Source organism: Ictalurus furcatus, chromosome 4 (assembly GCF_023375685.1).
Source record: "Ictalurus furcatus strain D&B chromosome 4, Billie_1.0, whole genome shotgun sequence".
Taxonomy (NCBI): Eukaryota; Metazoa; Chordata; class Actinopteri; order Siluriformes; family Ictaluridae; genus Ictalurus; species Ictalurus furcatus.
In genome coordinates this window covers 21,321,474-21,337,592 of record NC_071258.1, presented here as the reverse complement: position 1 = coordinate 21,337,592, position 16,119 = coordinate 21,321,474, and the positions used below count along the sequence as shown (strand labels likewise).

The window sequence follows — 16,119 nt, the reverse complement described above, 5'->3', positions numbered from 1 at the left end:
GGTTTTTCACTACGTAACTGAACGTCAGTAAAAGAAGATTTTCTGTGTTGTCATTTTATATCTTCAGTGAACGTAGGCGAGACCAACCAGATACGGTTTACAGGAAAATACGTGGAAAACCGCTTATTGGCTGACAACTGTCAATTCTGCCAAACACTAGCGAAACCAGTAAAGGGGTTGAAACTGAAACACTAACATGATGCTAAGCAGGAAAACAAGGTGTGTAAATGTCTAGATGAGTTCCAGTTTACATGAACATATGAGCAGAGCATAAGAAAGACAATGTACTTTGCATGGCACTGTAGCAGCTAAATCCATACTATGATTGCTTAGGTGTGCCTCCCCTTGGCTAGTGACACCAAACTAGCGTAGTTAGAACAGTTTTATATTTTATCGGTCTGGTAGTCCTACAAACAATGATAACACCTAAGGTAAGTTGTAAGATAAATCTAATGTTTTCTGATCATGTTCTACATTGATGCACGCTAAAATTACTGAAAGAACTATGGGTTTCAATTTGTAGTGTATTTTTGTAGGTTTGATAGGTTTTGAAAGTAAAGTAATTAGTAATCTGATTGCTGATAATGCAGTAATCAGTAATGTAATCAAATGACAATTTTAAAGTAGTAATTAGTAATCTGTAGTGGATTACTTTTTTGAGTAACTTACCAAAGACTGGATTTGAAACAGACAGAACATGCAAGAAAACCCTCAAACATCTTGCAACTGAAAGAATATTGCATGCAAGAGTGGTCAAAATTCCAGCAAGCCAGGTGGACAATTATGCAAAACGCCTACAAGAAGTTATTTCTGCTAAAGATTGCAATACTATCTTCTGAGGCCAAGGGTATGCTTACTTTTTCCACAGAAGTATATCACATCTATTGATATTTTTGTTGAATAAATGATTTTAAAAAGCTCATTTTCCTTGTGGTTTTGTTCAGGTATATCAACTACATAAAATAGGCACTGTTTCAAAGATGATCAAATGTTTGTTTGTCAAAAAGCCAACAATTTCCATGGGGTATACTTATTTTTCCACATGACTGTACATCTTCTCAAGTATGATGCATGTGTTCACTCCATTTGCCAATGTCAGCTAATACAGGTATGACGTTGATTAACCAATGTCTTTGTTTCTTTTGTTTTCACTCTGTTACTGCTCTGACCATCTGACCATTCAATGTGCCATTTTAGACAAGAGGTGGTGGTGATGTTCCATTTAGGATTTATTTCTTACCAGAATCATTGTAGTTTGTTGCTTCAGCCTCTGAGAGGCAGCATTATTCAACTCTGAATTCTGCTTTCTGATGGGGAGTGCCCATTTCAGAATAAGAGTGTTTTCCGGTGCTGAGATTTCTTTTGTATTTGCATTACTTTTGTACTTCTCTGTGAAGAGCCTTCTCAGCGTTTTCTAATGAAGCATTTACAGACATGGGAACATCACTCATAGTAGATAAAGGAATTTCATGATCTTTAACTTTACTGCCTGTCTTACTCTGAATCTCTGTCAGTGAATGTTCTGTGGCATTTCTTTGTCTTATCTGTTGTGGTCTTAGTTTTCTTGTAAGATTTTCTGATCTCCTCTCCAAGCCATAAAGGTTTTTTGTATATTCTTCTATATACTTCTGAATATGTTTTGTCTTGATCTCAGCTAATTCAGCAAATCCAACAACTGCATGATATTCAGGAAATGAAATCAATTTGGTGGGATTTTCTTTTGCCATGGCCAAAAAAATTTTAGATTATTTTGAACAATAAATATTTGTTCTTGTTTTTTTCCCCTTTTCCCCACACTCTTAAAGTAGGGTAGCACCAATATTTATAGTCAGATCCATAAGTATTTGGACAGTGACACAAGTTTCATAGTTTTGCCTCTGTACACTACCACAATGGATTTGAAATGAAGCAATCAATGTGTAATTGAAGTGTAGACTTTGAGCTTTAATTCATGGGGTTTAACAAATATATTGCATTAGCCATTTAGGAATTGCAGCCATTTATTTACTTGGTCCCTCCATTTTCCCAGGCTCAAATGTAATTGGACAAACTATCATAATCATAAATATTAGGATTATTTTTAATACTTGTATACAAATCCTTTGCAGTCAATGTCTGCCTGAAGTCTGGAACCAATGGACATCATCAAATGCTGAGGTTCCTCCCTTGAAATGCTTTGCTAGGCTTTTACTGCAGCTGCCTTCAGTTGCTGCTTGTTTGTGGGTCTTCCTACCTTTACTTTTGCATTCAGTAAGTGCAAAGCATGCTCAATTGGGTTGAGGTCAAGTGAATGACTCTGCCATTTAAAAACATTCCATTTATTTGCCTTAAGAAGCTCTTGGGTTACTTGTTGGGTCATTATCCAGCTGTACTGTGAAGCACATCTTATCAGTTATCACCTTGATTTTGTGATCATTAAACCATTTTTTTTGTTGTTGTTGATTTTGATGCATGTTTTTGATCATTGTCCTGTTGGAAGATCCAACCATGGCCCATTTTAAGCTTTCAGGCAGAGGCAGTCATGTTTTCATCTAATATCTGTTGATATTTGATAGAGTCTATGATGCCATGTATCCTAACAAAATGTGCAGGACCTCTGGCAGGAAAATAGCCCCAAAACATTAAAGAGCCACGACCATATTTAACCATGGCATTGGGTACTTTTCCATATGGCTACCTCTCTGTGTGTGCCAAAACCACCTCTGGTGTTTATTGCCAAAAGTCTCTATTTTGGTTTCATCTGACCATAGAACCTGATCCCATTTGAAGTTCCAGTTGTGTCTGGTAAACCGAAAATGCTTGAGTTTGTTTTTGGATGAGACTAGAGGCTTTTTTCTTGAAACCCTTCCAAACAAACTGTGGTGATGTAGGTGACTTTGGATGATAGTATTGGAGACTTTCTGACCCCAAGACACAACTAACTTCTGCAATTCTCCAGCTGTGATCCTTGGAGATTTTTTGGCCACTTGAACCATCCTCTTCACAGTGTGTTGAGACAATATAGACACACATCCAATTCCAGATTGATTCATAATATTTCCAGTTGACTGGAACTTCTTAATTATTGTCCCGATAGTGGAAATGGGCATTTTCAGTGCTTGTGCTATTTTCTTATAGCCACTTCTCATTTTGTGAAGCTCAACAACCTTTTGCAGTACATCACAGCTATATTCTTTGGTCTTACCCACTGTTACGAATGGCTAAGGGAATTTGGCCTATGTGTTCTCATATTTATACCCCTTTGAAACAGGAAGTCATGGTTGAACAATTTCCGGTTCCTAATCACCCAGGTGTACAAAAAAAAGTAGTAAAATATCAATGGGAATATACAATACTGTGCAAAAGTCTTAGGCACCCTATTTTTTTAGTACAAACTTTTATATATTTTTACTTTATGACTTCTGCATTATCGAGTTAATACAAAAATATTTTAGATTTCCAGCACAAAATTAAATGTGACAGAAAAATATGTTTGTACGTCAGTAAAGAAAGCAGCATATTAAGTGGTAAGAGACACTTTTCAGACAAAAAACATAATGAAGGCTGATGGATTTTTCAAATTCTCAAGAAGAACCGTTGCTGGTTCTGCAAGATGCTCAATAAAACTTAAAGCTCATTAAGCTTTAAGCTTATTACTCAAACGACACTAATTCTAATTCTACCTGAGACTGCTTTTTTTTTTTTTTTTAAAGCAAAGAGTCGTCACACCAAATTATTGCCTTTTTAATGTATTATTGTTTACTGATCTTTATAGTATTTTTTGTGGAGATGCATTTATTTTCATTACAATTTTACAGATTCTTTTTTGAAGGTATCTTAGCTCTGCAGCATTTCTTTGCTTGTGCCTTTTGCACTTTTGAGCAGTACTGTATTTCAAATATATTTTTCTCATATGAATTCATAGGGGTACCAATAATTGCTGCACACCTATATTTAACAAAGGATATTTTTTTTGGATAAACATGGGTTGTGTTTGCAATTGTTTGATATCCATGACAGCAGAGAAAAATATTTTTGTGTTTTTTTTTCTTTTTTTTTTTTTAAACAAAGGATCAAAAGGTTAAGCAATAAAAACAAATTTTCACAGCCTTCTTTGCTCATGTTTACCAAAAGTGCCAATATTAGTGGAGGTCATCAGTGTGTGACTGATCTGTTTTATTTGTAAATAATTTACTAGATTTATGTTTTTCCACTTCTAAAGTTTATACGTTGCATTTATGTTGCTAAAAAATCATTTACGTTAGTTTTCTTAATTTAGTAAATAAAAATGTGAGTTTTCTACAGGCATTTTATCTTATTTGTGGGTTGTGGAACCACTTAGATCAATACAGTATCTTGTATTAAAAATCTTATTATTTTTTTTATATTAATTTGAAATTTTAAGTTGTGTTGAAAAAAAAATTATACCAAATAGTTTAGTTAAAAATATTTCTTAGATGATTTAATACAGTAAAATAAAATTGATGGCAAAACGGTTAAATTCTTTTTAAGACTTCAAAGGGTTAATGGTATGATTTCTCTCTTTAGAGATATTTGCAGGCTGTACCTTTGCCATGTAGATTTCCGTGGCTTCCGTGGCCACTCTGTTACTAACCTGTTAAGCCATATTTTGTAGTTCAACCCATAGTGGTTCTACGTATAAATTGCCTGTTGATAGCTAGCAGTCAGTGACTATTTTATGGTCGAGAGGGAATCTGCGCTACACTCAGTCTCTGCATTCTTTGTGCTTCAGTTTTTTTAAACATGATTTTTAAACACTAGTTCTGTCTATTAATTCCTACTGTGAGCTGGTAAATTTGTTGTCTTCTTTTGAATCAGGTGTGACACCTGTCTCATATAGGGGTGCGTGTGTGTCTGAATTTCAGGGTGATAAGGGTGGAGAGAGGGTCCTGCAGAAGAAATGGACCACCTTTCTGAAAGCCCAGCTCCTCTGCTCATTGCCTGAAGATGGCTTCCCTTTTAACATCATTCAAGACATGTTTGTCTTGACACCCAGTAAGGAGGATTGGAAGAACACTGTGTTCTATGGTGTTTTCACCTCTCAGTGGTAAGAATGAGCTCTGGTGACACATGTAACTGATGACCACTTGACTGACAAATGTAAATTTTGTGCAATGATGCATATATGTGTAGAATAATGACAGATGCCACTTATTTTTGTGTTTAAATAAACAATTTAAGGGATTAATTTTACTAATTATTATTTTGAGTAAGTTTTACAAAAGGTTTAGCTTTTGATTCACTGTGTTAATACAATATGAAGCACTGGTTAGAAAGGGTTGCATGCAGCACACCAGAGACACAAAAGAGAGAGACATACCCCATTCTGCTTTGCATAGATTCTCTTAGGTCTGTAAATCCAGGTTTTGTGTTAACCAATATTGTTGCATGTCCTAGTGTATTTTTTAAGGTGTGATAGGTGTGTAATATGAGTGGTCAGCAAATGTCTCAAATGGATCACAGTACAACACCGATTTCTTTAAAGCTGCTTTGTGAAAATATCCATTGTTAACAGCACTATACAAATAAAATGGAAATTAAATTAAATTAAATGAGTGTATTTGTGTGTATATTTGCAGGTACAAAAGGGCATCGGGCAGCTCAGCTGTGTGCACCTTTACCATGAACCAAGTGGAGGAGGTGTTTAATGGTCGTTATCGGGAGGTTAACAGGGAAACACAGCAGTGGTACACCTATAATCACCCAATCCCAGAACCCAGACCTGGAGCGGTATTTACCTTCTTATCAGAAACATCTTGTCTTGTTTGTGGGCATTTTTTTTTATTAATAATGGAATTTAATTAATACTTTGTACAGTCATAATACTTACATGCAGATATACAGTCCCTTCTGAAAGTAATGGAATGACATGGCCAATACTTTTGTTTTTGCTGTACACTGAAGACCTTTGGGTTTAAGATCAAAAGATGAATATGAAATCAGAATCAAAATTTCAGTTTTGATTTCTTAATATATATCTAGATGTGTTAAACAACTTAGAACATGGCATGTTTGGTGACAGATCACCCAATCTTTAGGTGAGTCTTAAAGTAAATAACACTTAAAATTTGGTTGCATATCCATTGATTGCAAAAACTGTATCAAGTTGGCCACCCACCTACATTAACAATCTGTTTGATTCTTCTTTTTGGATGCTTTTCCAGGCTTAAAGGATTAAAGTCTGGTGATTGACTTGGTCAGTCTAAAACCTTCCACTTTTTTTTCCCCTGACAAAGTCCTTTGTTGTATTGGCAGTGTGTTTTGGGTCATTGTCTTGCTGTATGATGAAGTTCTTCCCAATTAGATTGGATGCATTTCTCTGTAAATTGGCAGACAGAATGTTTATGTAGACTTCTGAATTCATTATGCTTCTACCATCATTGGTTACATCATCAATAATGATTAGTGAGCCAATTCTAAAAGCAGTCTGCAAGCCAAACCATGAGACTACCACCACCATGCTTGACCAATGAGCTCGTATGTTCTGGATCATTAGCAGATACTTTCATACTATACACTTTGGTCTTTCCATCAATTTGTTAGAGATTAATCTTGGTTCCAGAAGTTTTGTGGCTAATCTCTGAATTTCTTTGTGAATTCCTTTTGAATTTCTTTGGCTTTCTGATTCTTACTTCTGATGATTGTTTGCATCTTGTGGTATGGCCTCTCAAAGTCTTCTTCCAACAGTGGATTATGTAACCTTCACTTCTGCCATGTGGAAGTTATTGGTGATGTCACTGACTGTTGTTTTTTGGGTTTTTCTTCACAGCTGTCTCAATGTTTGTCATCAACTGCTGTTGTTTTCCTTGGCTAACCTGCTTGATGTCTGTTTGTTAGTACACCAGTGGTTTCTTTTTCAGCACATTCCAAATTGTTGTATTGGCTATGCCCTATGCTTGCACAGTGGCTCTGGTAAATTTTCCCTATTTTCTCAGCTTCAAAATGGCTTGCTTTTCTCCCATAGAGAGCTCTCTGGCCTGGGTTTATCCATTTTAACCACAAATGCGATCTTCATAGGCGAAACCCAGGGCTCAAACATAGAGTAGACATTCAGAGTTGTTAATTGTTTAAACAATCAATCTAACAGGGCACTCCTGGGCAACAAGAAACACCTGTCAATCACATGTTCCAGTATTTTTGATCACTTAAATAATGGGTGGGTTCAAACAAAAGGTGCCATGTTCTATGTTTGACACATCTAGATGTAAATATCAGGAAATTAAAGCTGAAATTCTGATCTGTTGTCTCATATTCATTGGGTTTGATCTCAAAATGTTCCTAGTGTATAGCAAAAACAGAAGTATTGGCCTTGCCATTTAAAAACTTTCGGAGGGGTCTGTGTGTATATATACATATATATATATATATATATATATATATATATATATATATATATATATATATATATATATATATATATAGCTTTCGGTTAGAATGCCCAGCACTGCTCTTCATCCTAAGTACGTCTCTACTTCTTTGTATGCATATTGAGGTTTTTTTGTTTTCTCTGTCTGTACTAACATTTTGCCTGCGCACAATATGGACAGGAAAAATTACTTTCTTTTTCCTTATTGTGGAAATTTTTTTCCCACTGCTTTCCTCATTCTGATGGATGCAGCTGACGCGTCCATTTTTTCCACCAGAGATCAGGTGTTGTGCCTTTGAAACAGCACAGCAGTCAGCGAATGACCTGAAATTCTCAAGAAGTTGAGAAGGAAATATCGAGCATATAGAGCTGAGAGAAAAAAAATTGTGAGGAGAAGAAGATACAAACCAAATCCTCCCTCCACTGTGATGCGTAATGATGGAGGGTTTTCAGTCTGTGTAAGCAGACAGGGATACCAGAGAGAGGAAGGGAGGGGCCTGGGTGTTTTTGCAGGCGGTGACAATCCTGGCCATATCACTTGAAAGGAATGCATGTGCAATCTGGACATTGAACTGTTAGCGTAACTGTTTGCATAATTGCAAAGCTAAGGCTCACCCACAAGAGCACTGATCCTCTCCACTTCACGTGTCTAACAGATTTGCTCTCCTCAGTGAAGCACCCGCTGAGAAACCTGACAGAGCTTGTTATATAACCTCAATTCCAAAAAAGTTTGAACACTGTGTAAAATGTAAATAAAAACAGAATGCAATGATTTGCAAATCTTATAAACCTATATTTTATTCCCAATAGAACATAGAAAACAGATCCAATGTTGAGGAAATGTGCCATTTTAAAGGAAAAATAAGGTAATTTTGAATATGATTACAGCAACACGTCTCAAAAAAGTTGGGACAGGGCCGTGTTTACCACTGTGTAGCATTCCCTCTTCTTTTAACAATGGTCCATATACATCTGGGTACTGAGGAGACCAGTAGGTGGAGTTTTGGGAGAGGAATGTTGTCCCATTCGTGTCTCATACAGGATTCTAGCTGCTCAACAGTCCTGGGTCTTCTTTGTCGTATTTTTTGTTTCATGATAATGTTTTCAATTGGTGAAAGGTCTGGACTGAAGGCAGACCAATTCAGCACCCGGACTATTCTACTGCGAAGCCATGCTTTTGTAATAGATGCAGTATGTGGTTTAGCATTGTCTTGGTGAAATATTCAAAGCCTTCCCTGAAAAAGACTTTGTCTGGATGGAAGCATATGTTGCTCTAAAACCTGTATATACCTTTCAGCATTGATGGTGCTTTTCCAGAGGTGCAAGCTGCCCATTCCATAGGCAATAATGCACCCCCATACCATACCGTGCAGGCTTTCGAACTAACGCTGATAGCAAGCCAGATGGTCCCTCTCCTCTTTAGTCCGGAGGACGTGGCATCCATGGTTTCCAAAAAGAATTTAGATTCGTCTGATCGTAGAACCGTTTTCAGTCCATTTTAAATGAGCTTTGGCCCAGAGATGATGACGGAGTTTCTGGATTGGCTGTGGCTCAGGTGGTAGAGTGGGTTGTCCACTAATTGTAGGGTAGGCGGTTCGATTCCCGGCCCACATGTCTCCACATGCTGAAGTGTCCTTGGACAAGACACTGAACTCCAAGTTGCTCCTGATGGCAGGCTAGTGACTTGCATGGCAGTGTAAAGCACTTTGTAGAACTGCTAAGGTTAAAAAAGTGCTATATACGTGCAGACCATTTACCATTTTACATATGGCTTCTTCTTTGCATGATAGAGCTTTAACCTGCATTTGTGGATGGTACTGAGAACTGTGTTCACAGACAATGAGTTCTGGAGGTGTTTCTGAGCCCATGCAGTGATTTCCATTATAGAATCATGTTTGTTTTAATGCGGGGCTGCCTAAGGGCCCGAAGATCACAGGCATGCAGTATTGATTTTCGTGCCTTGCGCACAGAGATTTCTCCAGATTCTAAGAATCTTTTGATGATATTATGGACTGTAGATGATGAGATTCAAAGTCTTTGCAATTTTACATTGAGGAACATCATTCTGAAATTGTTCCACAATTTGTAGACACAGTTTTTCGCAGATTGGTGAACCTCTGCCCATCTTTACTTCTGAGAGACTCTGCCTCTCTAAGATGCACTTTTTATACCCAATCATGTTAGTGACCTGTTGCCAATTAACCCAATTACTTGCAAAATGATCCTCCAGCTGTTTCTTTTTAGTCACACTTACTTTTCCAGCCCCATCCCAACTTTTTTGAGACGTGTTGTGGCCATCAAATTCAAAATTACATTATTTTTTTCGTAAAATGGTACATTTCCTCAGTTTACAGCTACAACAACTAATTGATAAAATCAATAATAATCGATTATGACAATCATTGTCAAAGAATCTCATTATTGATTAGTTGGTCTGCGCATGGCACGGGGTGCATTTACTCACTGTGTTACTTCTGTTCCGAAAACACGCATCGAGTAAATACTAAAGTTGTGTCCCAAATGACGTACTATACACTATGCACTGTATACTCTACCGTCTGGTGTATTAATTTTAGAAGGATAGTATCATCTTAAATGGAACATTAGTGGGTTTTTTACTAACCGGAAGTATAAGCCACTTTCTAGTCGATGGCACATGAGGTCATACGCACGTAATGTGTTGCCGCTAACTTTAACAGATACCCAGAGTCACTGGCAATGACTTTCTTCAGTTGACTGTTTGTCAACGTTACCTTTTATTCCCAACCTCATCATGACCTCAGTCACTATCAGACAGAGGTGTAATTGTCAAGTGTTGGAGGAAGAAAGTGTGCGACCCAAGTACTCTAAGGTAGGGGGGCATTTTATAAAAGGTTTAGTTTAATTTAAGTTTATTGTGATTACATGTTGTATTTGCATGCTTGCAGTTTAACTTCTCTAGTTTATTATAACATAAGTGATCTGTTAGTAACAGGCCACGTTGCTCTTCATTCGCGGTGTAGATGCGGCGCTGCACATTGGGAGCGCAAGTAAGATCTGAAGTGTCTAATTAAAACACTATGATCAAAAGTAAACAGAAGTAAAATAATATGTCTAAACGCAGGTAGTAACAGAAAACATAAGTGAAATTGAGTTGATTTTTGTGCATCCATAATACATAATGCATAAATACTATTATATAATATAAACTTTATATATATTAGTTTATATTATATATTATATATAAGTATTTATGCACTATTTTGTTATGGATGCACAAAAAGCACTGAATTAAACTACAGTCCTAAATTAATAATATATATTCTGGTGTGTGTCTGTGTGTATTGGGTTCTTTTCAGTCTTGTATAATTGGACAAACAGTTGCGTAAAGTTTTAGTCTAAAGTTTATATTTGTAACAATCAGTTTGTGGATTTTGTTTTAAATAAACAAAAAAAAAATGGTACTGAACGTTTGCCCCCTCCCCCCAATCCGATTAATCAATTAATAGAAAAATAATCGTTAGTTGCAGCCCTAGTTTACACATTTGATATATATTCTATGTTCTATTGTGAATAACGTATGGGTTTACAAGATTTGCAAATTATTGCATTCTGTTTATATTTACATTTTACACAGCATCCCAACTTTTTTGGAATTGTGGTTGTAGTAGGCATTATCTTAAGGCATGTGAAATTAGCTAGGCCTTTAGGGGCTGTATATCAGGAGCCAGGGTGCTGGACATAGCAGTGCCCTGATATGATGGTGCCATAATCTTTGGGTCTTAGGCATGCATAGGTTTTCCAATGTAGTTTTTCATGTCGGAGGTAATCATATACACCTTCGTCAGAGGTTATTAAGAGTAACATTGTAGAGCTGTGTAAATTAACCCATCGAAATGCGCCATGGCAATGTAGCTTACATCAGATTATGGTTGCTGAACTACTGGATGTCCAGGTGGTGCTCTGGAAACAATGTGGGCTTTATAGATAATTGGAGTAGTTTGGAGAGCAAGCCTGGCCTGTTAGGGCAGGACAGTATCCATCAACTCAGGAAGTTGCTGCTCTCATTTTTTGCCACATATCATATAGTCACATAGTTGCTTAGTTAATCGGTGACAATCCAGAGCCAAGGCCAGGCTAGACTGACCTACTTCTAACTGCACTGAGACATCATTTAGGTTTACACTATATTGACACTGTGTCTGTTCACAGAGCTAAACAAACATTTTGAAATACTCAGTCTTAGTAACCTGATTAGCATAAGATTAGATCATACTGATTGTACAGCCAGCAGCTTTGATCTGAAGCTAGGACTGTTAAATATTAGAGCTTTTACATCTAAAGCACTTATTGTTAATGAAACTATTACTGATCAGGAGTTTAATGTACAGTGTTTAACAGAAATGTGCATTAAAACAAATGAGCATGTAGCATTAAATGAAGCTAGTCGTCCCGGATACAGTTATATACATCAACCCCGTCTAACTGGCAGAGGAGGAGGTGTTGTGGTCATTTATAACGATAATCTAGGCATCACAAAAAAACCTTGTGTTTGAAGTTCTTTATACTAACATAACATACAGTGGGGGAAACAAGTATTTGATGCATCAACATTTTTTTCAGTAAATATATTTCCAGCGAGGCTATTCACATGAAATTTTCACCAGACATCAGTATTAACTCAAGAAATCCGCAAATATAAATAATTCACAACATTAAAGTGTATAAATAAAGGTATGTGTAATAAAGTGGAATGACACAGGAAAAAAGTATTGAACACACTAAGAAAAAGCAGTTCTCCAAGGTAAGGCAAGGAACAAGCTGAAATCTGTAAGTAATTATACCCCCTATTTGTGCAAATTAATATCAGCTGGGTTAGTAAATTGATGGTCTATAAAAAAGGCTTTTCATTACCAAGGTGTCACACAAGAAACATCTCATGATGGGTAAAAGCAAAGAGCTCTCCCAAGACCTTTACAACCTAATTGTTGCAAAACATATTGATAGAATCGGATACAGACATATTTCAAAACTTCTGAATCCTCCAGTAAGCACCATTGGGGCCATTATCTGCAAGTGGAAGCAACATCACTCTGTCATCAACCGGCCACGCACAGGAGCTCCTCGCAAAATTTCTGATCAGGAAGTAAGAAGAATAGTTAGAAGAGTAGCCCAAGAGCCAAGGACCACTCGGAAAGAGCTCCAGAAACATTTGGAGGCAGCAGGTGCCATCGTCACAGAGGAAACAATAGGCAATGCACTCCACTGCTCACGTTCATCCTGCAAGACTCCATTACTAAAGAAACGGAATGTCGAAGCATGTTTTAAAGTTTGCTACAACTCATTTGGACAAGCCTATGAAATACTGGGAGAGTGTAGTCTGGTCAGAGGAGGACAAAATTTTTATTTTTGGCAGGAAGCATCTTGAAGCTGTCATTAAAAACAAAGTCTTCTCTACTAAGTATTAAATAAATTTCAGGCAGCATGTTCAATACTTTTTTCCTGTGTCATTCCACTTTATTACACATAACTTTATTCATGGACTTTAATGTTGTGAATTCTTTATATTTCCAGATTTCTTGAGTTAATACTGATGTCTAGAAAATATTTCATGTGAATAGCCTCATTGGAAATATATTTACTGAAAAAAATGTTGACGCATCCCATACTTATTTCCCCCACTGTATGTAGCCACATAAAATAAGTCCACCCAGTCGAATCTGCTAATTAAATTATTTACAGATCCCCAGTGTCATATTCTGAATTCCTTTGTGAATTTGTGGGTTTCATTTTCTAACCTGGTTGTTTCTTTAGAAAAAGCATTAATCGTGACTTTAAAATTAATTTTGATAACCTAAATTGTTAGCATTTCAAACAGTATGGAAGGAGAGCCTCCTGAACTATAGAAAATCTCTTAGTGTTGCTAGAACAAAGTATCTCTCCACCTTAATAGAAAAATAAACCTAGATCCTTATTAAATACTGTAGCAAAATTAACTAGGAAGAAGACCATCACAGAGACATGCACATCATCAATATAAATTAATTCATTAATTCTTTCTATGGCAAAATTTTAAATATCAGGCAAAAAATACAGACTATAAACTTAAATCGAGACAATTTTATAACTAACCATGTACACTCAGCAAAAAAAAAAAGTCCCTTTTTCAGGAGACTGTATTTTAAAGATACTTTTGTAAAATCCAAATTAGCTTTACAGGTGTTTATTGGAAAGAGTTTAAACAATGTTTTTCATGCTTGCTCAGTGAATCATAAACAATTATTACACATGCACCTGTGGAACAGTCCTTAAGACACTTAACAGTTTACAGGTGGTAGGCAATTAAGGTCACAGTTACAACTTAAGACACTAAAGAGACCTTTCTAATGCCTACTTCAGTCAAAAGGTGCGGGCTATTTGTTGGTACCTCGAATAGTGAAGGGTACAGCAGGGGGCAGAGCTTTCTTATAGAACAAAATAAACTTCATGTGAAAACTACAATGAATTTCCTGTTTGCATAATTACACTTTTTGACCATGTAGTACACAGATATAGAAGGGAATTATTATTAATTGCACTATTCGTTATCACCCAGATGAGGATGGGTTCCTTTTTGATGAGTCTGGTTCCACTCAAGATTTCTTTCTCATATTGTCTCGCAGAGTTTTTCCTTGCCATTGTCACCTCTGGCTTGCTCATTAGGCATAAGTTTATACATTTTTAATTTATATCCTAAATTCATATATTGCTATATATGATTCTATATATAATTCATATATGTCCATTGTTAAAAGCACTATAAAAGTAAAAATCAACTGAATTGAACTGAATGTCTCTTTCCAAACTGAAAAGTCAAAGTCAGTTTTATTGTCATTTTTAGCACATTGCATGGCAATGGACAAAAACGATACAGTTCCCTCAGGAGACTACTGTGCAACATGTAGTAGACATGCATTGACTAGTACTAAAGACAACAGGAAATATGGACAGTAAATGCAGACAATAATACCATAAAGTACACAGAGTCACACAAAATTTATAGCAGCAGGTGCTCACAGTTAGACATGGCTGTTCAGACGTCTGACTGCTTGTGGGGAAAAAAAAACGTTCCTGAGTCTGTACATTTTGGCCTGAATACTTCTTAGCCTCTTCCCGCATGGGAGGGGCTTAAACTTTTTGCCTTCCTCACAAAAGATTAACCTTAATCCTACAATTGCCTCTCTCTTTGTCAGGTCAGATATTCAGGATGGTTGTTTTAGTTAATGACTTCTACCTCACGAGTCAAAAACTCAGAACCTGGTGTTTCTGTTAATGTCTCTTTCCTCTTCTGGTGAGAAACTCAGAATGAGGAGGTGCTGATCGGGGAGCTACCTTTATCCCTTTCTGATAAGGAAGAGATTATAAACTGGTGCCTTTCCATTCCAGCAACGTGATTGGCTATTGATGCCAGAAGTGGCCACAGTGTAGCCCACCCTAGTGTGGAACTCATTTGCATAGTGTAAAGTAGCCACCTTTAAAGTTTACCTATGCATTATTTCGTTTCAAAACCTCTTTCAAAATATTATAGGCATTGTGCTGAGTCCAAACATGATAAGAAATGGTGGAACTATCACCTATGCATTCATTTATGTGTTAATAGGTAAGCTCATATAAACTGTTGTGTCAGCAATCATTATCCAGTAACATTAACTGTTCTTTACATGAACGTGAAGTGGATGTGTCATAGTTTATGTCGAATTCTGGGGAGAATGACTAAGGTTTTTAGTGGACTAGGGTGAGTTGCCTCATAAGCAGTGCGGAAAAAGATCTGAAATGTGAGAGCAATGCATGGTCTCATAACAGATGGCAGATGTAGTAGCTATTTTTGACGTACTCCCACATACACTTTCTGCTACTGCTCAACTGTCTGAATAGAACTTAAGTCTATATTTACATCTTGGGTTGATGTGTGCAATTTCAGTATTAACTCCATATTACGCATGCATAAGTGAACATTCACTAGGGCTCAAAGTGCAAAAATGTTCCTGTATTATTACACATTTTGTCATTAATGAGAATAACTGAGAATTAATAAAACAACCCACTCTGGCAGTTCAAACATATCCAGATTTCCGAGCACTCTTGGCATCTTGCCATTGTATGGTGCTTATTTGATTATAGGGTCATACGCCAGTTATAGATATATATGCAAGGTTTTTAGTGCAGAATGCAGCTTCTTTAGACTGAAAACTTAATGCATCAGACATCTTTCTTCACATATAAATATAACCTTGATGCTTGAACATTTAACAGTTTCAGCTAGTTTTGCTACAGGTATGACTGCCGTCTCGCTGTCTCTTCCTAAGCATAGGGGAACTGATGACACTGATAATTTTATATCTTAAATACTATGCTAAATTACCAAGTATAATTTGGATATTTAATATGGTGTAATTATAATGTGCATGCGTGTATTATTTGAAAGTAAAACCTCCACTCATGCTAACCTCTCTCTCTTCATCCCTCTCTTTGTAGTGCATTACTAATGCAGCTCGGGCTCAGGGTATTTTCTCCTCACTGCACATGCCGGATAAGGTGCTGAACTTTGTGAAGGACCACTTCTTGATGGATAGTGTGATTCGCAGCCAACCGTTGCTGGTTAAACGCAACGTGCGTTATATTCAAATCATTGTGCATCATGTGCAGGCTGTACACAGGGCCTACAATGTGCTTTTTTTGGGTACAGGTGAGGGTGTATTCAGAGTTTACTTAAATATACTCAATAGGAATTTAAT

At 36.7% G+C, this 16,119-nt stretch overlaps 1 protein-coding gene across 8 annotated transcripts in view; it reads left to right on the top strand.

Moving 5' to 3' along the window:
- The window catches only part of sema4ba (sema domain, immunoglobulin domain (Ig), transmembrane domain (TM) and short cytoplasmic domain, (semaphorin) 4Ba), a 162,324-nt gene that overhangs the window by 135,145 nt on the left and 11,060 nt on the right, over positions 1 to 16,119 (top strand). For all 8 annotated transcript variants that reach the window (XM_053623306.1, XM_053623301.1, XM_053623303.1 and 5 more), the window contains 3 exons: positions 4,866 to 5,047; positions 5,580 to 5,730; positions 15,860 to 16,070. In XM_053623306.1, coding sequence (XP_053479281.1) covers positions 4,866 to 5,047; positions 5,580 to 5,730; positions 15,860 to 16,070 — 544 coding nt within the window. The remainder of the gene's footprint in view (positions 1 to 4,865; positions 5,048 to 5,579; positions 5,731 to 15,859; positions 16,071 to 16,119) is intronic.